Source organism: Megalops cyprinoides, chromosome 5 (assembly GCF_013368585.1).
Source record: "Megalops cyprinoides isolate fMegCyp1 chromosome 5, fMegCyp1.pri, whole genome shotgun sequence".
NCBI classification, from domain to species: Eukaryota; Metazoa; Chordata; class Actinopteri; order Elopiformes; family Megalopidae; genus Megalops; species Megalops cyprinoides.
In genome coordinates this window covers 23,763,816-23,774,136 of record NC_050587.1, presented here as the reverse complement: position 1 = coordinate 23,774,136, position 10,321 = coordinate 23,763,816, and the positions used below count along the sequence as shown (strand labels likewise).

The window sequence follows — 10,321 nt, the reverse complement described above, 5'->3', positions numbered from 1 at the left end:
CTCTTGTTGCTGTGACAACCCTTCCAGAAGGCCTAGGACAATCACAGCATAGGACAGTAAGAGGAACTGAGGCAGAGTTCAAAAGAGGAGCGTTTCTATAGCCAAAGGGGATGAGATTACGGGTGAGAGTGGGCCAGAGCAATTGGAATCATCAAGTCAATATAGGGTCAGTCCAACATACTTTGTTCCTGTTCTACGCATCTGCAGGAAGCTGGGCTCACAAGTACCTAGGCAATAGCTGAAGCAGCAAATGTAAGTGCAGCAGAGAGAACTAATAACTTTGGGGCTAAAAAAATCAGAATTGCTCAGTTCTGCTCAATTACCATAGATATTAAGATGCAAACATTCAATGTCAATACAGAGATATCCACCATGCAGTACCTGTGTTCCCCTCCAAGATATTCATTCTCAAATCATGAGGCACAGAATCACCCCTGGAAAATCCCAAAGTCCCCTTTTATATCCCTTTATCATGACCCTGTCCTGCACTCCAAATCTCTGAGGGTGAAACTTCAAAGTTCTCTGAAATGAACCAAAAACAGTGTCAACTTTGGCTGTGTTTACACCAAACAGGGAGCAATCTTTCCTGATTTAAGCAGACAAGGAGCAGACATGGAGCACAACAGAATGAACAAGAGGCAGATTGTTCAGACTGACCAGAGGCGGGGGCTTTGGGTAGGTACTCTGTGTACGCATGGATTCCTTGAGTTTTTAAATGCAACAATCAGTGCACAACACACAAGCAGTTATTGAAAGGCCAGTACACAAAATTCTGTCTCTGCAACAAGTCAGTCGATTACTGCAATTAAACAGTTTGCTATGAGGGTGTCAAACATTTCATTGCGACAGCATTAGCCCTGGCATGAAAGAGTGCAAAAGCATCTTTCCTTTTACTATGTCCTTTTTATGGACTTCAGAAGCAGAAGAAACACAACTGATTAAAACATAAATAGGAGAGCTTGCAAATCTTGGACATTACCAGTGACACAAACCGTGAGGTTGCTTTCAAACCACGTTCCCCTGCGAATGATTCACATCCCAATTCCAACCAGCCAAATTTAACCAAACTGGTATTCATCTGCAGACAAATTCCAGTTTGTCCAATGTGTCCACGTGCTGCAGAATGCTATTGGAACATTTAAAACTGACCAGTTTTAAACTGTCCTGAAGTAATGAATGAACAGGAAACTTCTGAGCTGAGAATAGAGGGGTATCCCCACGCTTCCAGACTGTTATTGGGGCATCTTTTTGGGATGAAGGGGGCCAGTCCGTAACCCCCTGCTTTAAGGCACAAAGACAGCCTGCCTGACAAAGAAAGCAGCCTGATCAGGAGCAGAGGGGGAGGGGGAGGAGGATGGTCAGACCCATCTCTGCTCTTGACATGCTGACCTCCACGTGCTTTACGGTCACCAGAGCACCTGACCGAACAGTTTCTGCACTGGCCCACCGCTTTATGTTTCAAACCACACACACAAAGCTAGCTAGAGGAGACTGTAGGCTTGAGAATGTTTTAGAAAGGCACTGGACAGCCTGGGGGTGGTAGGTGCTACCTGCAGACACCAGAGGCAGATCTGTCCACTTTAAAAAAGGACAGCGTGATGCTGTCACTGGATGCGCCCCCCTTCTACTTAGTTTCAACAAATGCAGTTTAGGTTAGAGATAGTGTTAGGGTTTAGCTTAACGCTTCGGTTAAAGGCTGCAAATTTCTTTGATGGATATGCGGCCAGACACCTCTTATCTGACAAAGTCAAGGGGTGTAAGAGATTTTCTGATTGTTTTCTTATTTTGATACCATCCATAGAAATGTTTACATCATAATCATACCCTCAACTAGGGTTAATTTAATACAACAATGTGAGAATATTTATGAACAGTCCAAATGGTTGGATTTTTGTAACAACATAAGGTGCTAGGCCTGAACCTGCTTTGGTTAATAAAAAATAAGCAGCTCCATCCAAAAAATGAGTTACTGCCCTGAAATAGTTTTTCCAGTAATCAGGATACATTTCACTATGATTACATGACACTAGAGGCAAGATAATCAAAGGTTTTCCCTGTGGTTAAAAAAGAAGAGAATTCTTGGTGAATGTGTGTCACTTAAGTATGCTGAAACTGAAGCAGTTCAAATGTCTTATTTGTGTGTGTGCATGGAGGGTGAAGGGGTCTAGGGGAGCCTCACCGAAATGCACATCTCCCTTTCTGTTCCTGCTGTCTGCTGGCTTTCCACAGGAAATATTCACAACAGACGTCTGCTTGTTAATAAAGTCACGCTGGCCTACTGCTCTGGGTCAGCCCTAGCTTTAAGCAAGAGCACATTTCACAGACAGCAGTGGATGCTGGCGGCTCTGGGACGTTCTTTTCACTTCCCTGGCGCCTGCCATGGCAGACCTGTGGGGTTATAAGCAGCATTGCGGGTGGTGCTGCTTATTAAAATCGCTGACTGTGAAACTGTCAATCAATAAAGCCCCCCCCCCCCCCATTCCAACCTCAAGGCATACTGAATACACACTGTCAGAATGCCCCCTCCTGCCCCAATCCTCTCACCTCTGGTTACTTCAGTTCCCACACTGAACACCTCTCACATGCAACAAAGAAGGGATGGAAAATTCATTAGACTAAACATCAGCAAAGGGGTGATTACTGAAGAGGAATAAAGGCCTCCTGGCAGTGTGGTGATGGGGTTCCTGTGCATGGCCCTTTCTAATTTCCCAACAGCCCCTTCTGTCTCTCATTACACCCACCCTGATTACCGGGTGAGCCTTAGAGCCTGGTGGTGTGCCCCGTCATCAGCTCCTTTCCCTGCTCCTCCCACAGGTTTAGAAACTGCACTGGTTAAACTTTCAAAAATTAGTGCTGTGGCAAACCTGCAGCTGTTAAGCTTTTAAATTGGAATTGCTTTGAATCCTGCCCCAGATATAAGTATGAAGCATTGGGTTTCAAGAAATCCAAGCTGCAAATAACAGCAACCTTTTCCCCCTCTAATAATAAAATTAGGATGAAAGGGACTTAAAAAGCTAAAACTACAGCACATAGTACTATGTATTATGATATACTGCATTTTATTGTCTTTATACTAATAAGTTTTAAAAGATTTGTCCACAACCACAAATCAGAATTATGTGGAAGAAGAAGGTGGCGTAAGGCCAGAAAATAGAAATAGTTATTTGAATGCATTTGTTCACATTTATTTGATTGCCGATTCTGGCAATTGGAGGTGTTTAAATTCTTCTATGGAACAAGACAAAGTCAAGAGTTAAAGGAATTAGTGTAATAGTTCTGAGATGATTTAACTAAGTGCATCCGAGAAAGTTTGACAGCGTCGTACGTGCATCATCTCATGAGCAACAATCACTTGGGCTGACTATTTGCTTACATTACAGCTATTAACAAAAGAATCTTTATTCAGTGTTCACATTTACCTAAAGGAGATTTGCCTTGAACTGTGTGTCACAGAATGCATGAATGCTTAAAAAAATGGTCAGCAAGGATAAAGAGTAATTCAGGTTTATTCAGACCTTTAACATTCCATGTTGCGCAGCTATCTTGCTGTTCTCTGGTCAGATCTTCTTGACCTTGGAGTTATTTTCTAGCCTTTCACAGCATAAACCATCATGTCAGATAATGAACACAACTGAGTGACAACAACAGGAATGGAGCCGTTTCTCAAAAAACTCCTCTGAGCATGGCAGAGCTGTCTGTGTTTTTCTGCCAAGGAGAAACAACCTCACTTTGGTAAATGCGTACCGCTTTTCCCCATTTGAGTCCATGACATGATTCATAAACCTGTCAAACTCCATTGCTCATTGCGTTGAAGCATTAAGACAGTTTTTTTTCTGATTCTGAGTTTATGGGACCTCGGCATATTCACTGGACTACTTGCTGGACTGAAGCGCTTAGGCACAAGCTGTGAGTAATACAGCTGAACTAAGCAGCAATCATTCACGCAACTTGTTACGGTTTTGAGTGAGCAGGACAACAACGTAAAGACACATCTGCATGACAGATGACTCAATTACAAAGCTTAGTGAATTCTTTCTGAGCTTGTCATCACAGGCTGTCCGTCAGGCAGTGTTTGTAGGGAGAACTGAGACCAGGATTCAGGCAGCACTATATGCCGACTCCAAACAACGTGGCTACATTACGCTAGTCACAAGCCTGGCAAGTCAAGAGAAACCACGGGAGTGACACTGAGAAGGGCCAGAGCTTTGGAAAACAGCCACAATGTTTCCTCTGAAAAGAGAGCCACCGCCTATAGACTTACCCAGGTAGGGGATACAGGGGACCATCTTCAGGGACTGGATGTGCTCCCTCATGCGTGTGTAGTTCTCCTCTTTGGATGTCAGGTAATCCAGCTTCTCAAATGTGGCCTTGTCCTTCCGACTGATCAGCTGTCAATGACCAAAGAGAAGAAAAAATAAATCATTCAGGTAAGGAGCAGGGCACATAACCCAAAGGCTGCCAGTCTGATTCCCTCATGGAGCACTGTTGTTGTACCCTTGGGCACAGTATTTAACCCAGAACTGCGTGAGTAAATATCCAGCTGTATAAATGCATAACATGTACTAATTGTAGATTATATAAATTAGGAGCGTCTGCTAAGGGATTGTAACTAAAAGTTTGCTGGCTTGAATCCTGACCGGGACATCGCTGCTGGACCCGTGGGCAAAGTACTTCACTCAGAAGCATCTCAGTAAATATCTGTATAAATGGATACATTGTAACCTATGTAAGTTGCTCTGGATAAGGATGTCTGCTAAATAACAATAATGAAATGTAACTAACAAATTATCTAATCAATAAGATGGCCATTCACTCAGTTAATCAGCACATTCAATTCAATCAGCTGTTTTTTGATTTTCAAAGAAATGTACCCTAATACTAAGATGTTGACTTGTTTTCTGCAGTTACTGATACTAATGTGAATTTTTACATTTAATCAATTTAATATTGGATTGACATAGTGATCACAAAACCCTTAGCATGATCTCCATGAAACTGATAACCACGATGAGGAAAAAAAAACTGGAAAAAGTAATACATCTTTACCCCATGAGGACAGAGAGACACAGAAGGCCTATTAATAGAAGACTTGGGCATGTTCACTGTCTGGAGACCTTCATCTAATTGCTTTTAGGAGAGATTTATCGGCATTACATCAGTAGCACCGAGGCCCGGAGGTCTGGTCCAACTTCACACACTGTCCACTGCCGCTAGGCAGATGTGCGTGCGTTTTTCCACCCGCCACTCAGACAGCACGCGGCGCTTGTTTCCATCTTTAAACATTTTATACACAGTTCAGACTCGCCAACACATGTCTGCTTCTGAGGCAAATCATATTCCTTTTTTTGTGAATGTGGAAGAAAATGTACAGACAGGAAAAAATGAACTTAATAGGGAAAATAAAGGTGCATGGGGTGTTGGAAAGCATTGCGTGTGTAGCATCTCCTGAACATCAAGCTCTCGAGCCGGCTGTTTGGATAGTTTTGTGTCATTAACTTAAGAATTTACCTCTTTCCACTCATCAGACAAAGAACTCCACAGAGTTTCCACAACAAATTATTCCTGATGCCAAAAAGAAAATGACTTGACCTATACACACACAGTGTATGTGTATACACAGGAACATATTATATTTCTTACATTTTATAGTTTGCATTAGTGTTATATGGTACATCTGAGTCACTCTCCCTTGATAAAAGGACTCACACGATTACAGAACACAAGGCCATTCTGAGGCCAATAACTCCAAGGTAGGCATTAATCTCTGCAATGAGCTTTGAGTTTTGAAACAGTGTTTTTCCTGGCAAATTCAGCATGTTGCATATTTTTCTGTTGCGATTTCTGAGCAAGGAATTTCCTTAAAGTAATTTGGATAAACTTGTTGATTGCCCAAGTAAAGCTGCAGCATTTATAACTCATCTAGATTCACAGCACAAGCATGGCTTTCCCTTCCAGGGTAGCATGTTTCGTTCAAAACCGCTTGCCAACAATATAATAATAATAACAATGTCCAACGATTTATGTAATCAGTTATTTTTTCCAATTATGTTCTGCACTCTGTCAGAGAAGGGACTGGGCACCTGTCTTGACAGCTGGCTCATTTTCAAGAAAAAAATAATCCTGCAGAACTTCTGTGCGATCGCATGTTTTACTTGCCATACCCCAGTCAAGGACAAGAGGAAGACCTGGGCCAAAATGATCACCTGAGTGAATCTGAGTCTTTTCAGGGAAAATCCCAAAATCCCTATTCCTCTGAGGTGATGACCTCATCATGTTTTTCCCCTACAACCTCTCTGTGCCCCATCTCCTCAGAGGGAGTTAAAATTACTAAATCGCATCGTGAAAATATGGTAAGAACATCATCCCACGGCCCCTTAAGCCACTAGAGGAGGAGACCAATCTGTGGAGCTCTGTCTCCAGAAGTTTCCATCTCTCAAACTGATCTCACATGGAGAAGGTGTCAAGTGGCCTGGTAATATAAACCAGCGTAAAAGAGCACCCATAGAAGATCACATATTTTAAGTCCATTATCCGTCAATCCAGGAAGAAGAGTGAGCTGTTAATTTGCATGAGCTGGAAATGTCATCAAAACCTCTCCAACAGATCAAGAAACTGTGATGTGTGTGTCTGCAGAGGAAACCTGGCAAATTTCCACAGAATACAACAGAGTAAATTGGACCAGCCTACGCATTAAAGGTTGCTACTACAGAAGCCGTGACTATATGTGTGCAAGTCTGCCTGTGTATGTGTGTGTTTATGCGTGTGTCTGTATGTGCTTGTGTGTGTGTCTGTGTGCCTGTGTGTGCCAGTGGTAAGGTTTATTTCAGCAGAAGGTGCCTCATCTCCTCTACGACCAGATCAGGACTACAAAAAAATCCCCAGAGAACACTTCTCAAACACTCAGGCAACACTCAAGGAAGTCCCACTCTCCTGGTTCTGGGATCTGTCTGCTTCAGCAAAACATGTGGAGGAGACACCACAGGAGAAGATCAGAGTAAAACCACCCTCCCCACCTCACACGTACACATGCACACACACACAAACCATCCAACATAAAAGACAACACTCCAGGACCTCACTCAACACCAGCACAGCGAGAGGGAACTGGTCCCGCTGCATCATCTTGATCCAGACCCTGGCGTGTAACAGGACTGTACAGCCTCAAGGAAGCCAAAGCGTAATTGGTTGCGGAGGTTCCATGGGGTTTTCAGCCCACATTCTCCAACCATTGTACTGTACATGTGTTTCAGTGCTTTTGAGGTTGCAACTTTCCATTATATGCAGTTCAAGGTCCGTGTACATGCACACACATGTACGTGCAGATACGAGCACACACACATACACAAGCACAGTCAGACACTTGAACACACAAACATGTACACAGTTTGAGCTATATGTACTGTATCCACACACTCACACAACTGATGATTTCTATATTTTAGTTTATGTGCGTGCATCCATGTGAGTGTGTGTGTGCCTGTACGTATGTGTATGTATGTGTGTGTGCATGTGTACATGCACAAATGTGCATGCATGCCTGCATGTGTGTGTAGTTGAGTGTGTTCATGGAGAATGAAAGTGGTCTCTAAAAATGCTGGACCACCTTCAGCAGTGGTGAATGTCCATTATCTTTCACCAGGACAGACAGTGCAGATATAAAGGATGTGATGCATTCAGAGAAGCTTGCATATCTGCAACCAGAATAAACAGGAAGGGGCTGAGATATAAACCATCTCCAAATAAATAAAGATGTCACCCACCAAAACAGAAGTGCTTCAACAACACCACAGACGCAGCAGTCTGACAGCTCCCACCGCTCATCGTTTTAACATGTTCTCTGCAGCGTCGAATGTGCATCAAGCCTGATGACACCAAATTTCTCTCAGCACCATGAATTCACACTCTCTAAACTATATTAGCTTGCTTTAGAATGCAGAAACACCACCGACTCTGGAATAGCCTTTTTGGCAGTGGCATGGACAGCTTAAAGAGCAGGACAACAGCTAGAGATTTATGCATTGATGCCGAACATCACTTGGTTACAGATCTAAACAGAAGGGTGCAGACTAGAGCTGACCTCATGTGGAGGAAGCCATGAAGTCATACAATCCTGCCACGTGTGTGGGAAAAAGCTTGTGGCAATAGAAACAACCATTGTGTTATTGTAGTATTTCATCCAAAACTGACATGAGTGTTTGTGAATCATGGCACCATATCTAGTTCCAAGTATACACACTGTCTTGCTTCTTTGAAGTATTTTTCTTCATCCTTTGCTTAATCAGAAAGTATAGTTGGGATTTCAATATTCTACTTAGCACAAAGCATACGTGATATGGATTTAGAATGAACCTCATAAAATACAAAAGGTTGGCCTATAGGCACAGGTTTGACTGTAGCCAAAACAATGCAAAATTCACAAAAATAATTCTTGCCTGTGCTGCAAAACAAATTCTGAAAGTGATGCAGAATGCAGCAGTACTAAATATATGACTATGCTGACAGCATCTTCTTGTTAATGGTAGCCCTGCAAGACAAATTAAATGATGAAAAAGGTAAAAGTTTCAGAGAGCTGGACACTGCAGCTGTGTTTGAATCTTAACGAGCAGGCAGGGGTGATGGAAGATTGTTTGCTTCTGTGTATCAGGCTGTGGGTTTCGTATACAAAATGGCACACACAGAGAACCACATGCATTAAGACACCATTTACAGCCCTCTGAACCAAAGAACCCAGACCTCCGGTGGAGAATGCTCGAGTTTGTGTATGTATGTGATTTGTGTGCATTCCATTGCCATGACACATGAGTGTGGCTCCTGTGTTAGCGGTTTGCACATAGCATTGTGGTGTCACTGCAGTTTTTGGGATGAAATAAATAAAAGGCGCCTAAGGTGGTTCCATGAGAAAAAAACCTAGGGAAAGTTCTTGGTTGGACGTTCATTTGTAAATGAGCACTGTAGGGGTTGTTAGCTTGCTGTGCACTTGGAACAAAATGCTTCTCATTAACATAACTATGTACGCACAAACAAAACAATTCCACCTCAAACATTTGGACTTGTCTCTATTCTGTCCTGCAGCCAAAATTATCAGTTCTGGAGTCAACCTGTACTTCTTCAAGATTACTTATTTAAGGTGCACCAAAATGTTTCCAACCTGTCAAACAAAAAACTGATTTTTTTTCACAACATAAAACAAAACAGACTGGTCCAGCATATCTGATGCAAGAGTCATGTGTTTTTCTTTGTCTGAAGTTTGTACCCCCTTCCTCCACTATGCTATAATGTTTGGTAAATGATTATTACTAATGATGATGCTTATCATTTTTCAGAAGAAGCCCTACCCGGCCTTAAATCACACAACCAATCTCCACTCCTCAACATCCCCCTCTTGTTCAGCTCCCCTTAACAATGCCACGCTTACGCTCCCAATGAAAGCTCCCTTCTGTGAGCGAAAAACAAAATTCTTTCCATGTACAAAAATGTCTTACGTTACTGTTGTTTTCAGACACTGCTAATGCATTCAAAAACAAAACAAAACAAAAGCGGGTGTGAGCGTCAACGTTAACGTCATCTCCAGAAAGTGCATGCTCTTTTAATGGCCCGGAACAAAAATGGCGCATGCGAATTACACGGCTCCGAATCCCCTCGTTCCCGGCATGTCAGGTATTGCAGGAGCCATTCCTAAAATTACATTTGAGCAGGAAGAGAGTAAACTTCCAGTTATTTTCTCTTCATTACCAGTAAATATGGATGCTCACGCAGAACAGGCATGTGTGGAAACCCTGATGATAGCGGAGCGCAGCACACTGGAGGGGTGAGTCATGCAGCGCGAGCCAGTCTGTAATTCAGCATGAAGTAATCTCACCCCGCGGCCTGCCTGCACTTCATTTATTCTTTTCTTTTTCCTGTTTCTTTGATAAGGGTTTGCCAAATGCGCAAATATTTCTTTGGAAGACTAACTCATTTCCATTTGTTCCTGTCTTGTGTGTGGAATGTTTGGGGATGGGGGTGGGGGTCGGTTGTGTGATCCCATTCAGAGCCATTATTTAGAAAAGCACTGAAGTCTCCCCTTTGCAAAGCCAGTGAAATGTGCTCTTATAGTCACCCCAAGTGTCAATCAAACTTTGTAAATTTCTCAGCTGCAGGACACGACTTCCAGCTGGAGATCTTGGGGGAGATCACACATAAGTCACACATAACAATATGGACACAACTGCCCCCTTTTGGCCAGATTTGCATGCCTGCGGCTGGGTTGTTCCTCCTGAACCTCAGATTTTGAATGGGTTTCCCTGACACTTGGCAACTCTCTCAGCACACACACAATATC

The 10,321-nt window shown here is 42.9% G+C and overlaps 1 protein-coding gene across 3 annotated transcripts in view; it reads right to left on the bottom strand.

Moving 5' to 3' along the window:
- Window positions 1-10,321, bottom strand: part of LOC118778212 (ras-specific guanine nucleotide-releasing factor RalGPS1-like) — a 153,375-nt gene that overhangs the window by 88,891 nt on the left and 54,163 nt on the right. For all 3 annotated transcript variants that reach the window (XM_036529627.1, XM_036529629.1, XM_036529628.1), the window contains one exon: window positions 4,262-4,388. In XM_036529627.1, coding sequence (XP_036385520.1) covers window positions 4,262-4,388 — 127 coding nt within the window. The remainder of the gene's footprint in view (window positions 1-4,261; window positions 4,389-10,321) is intronic.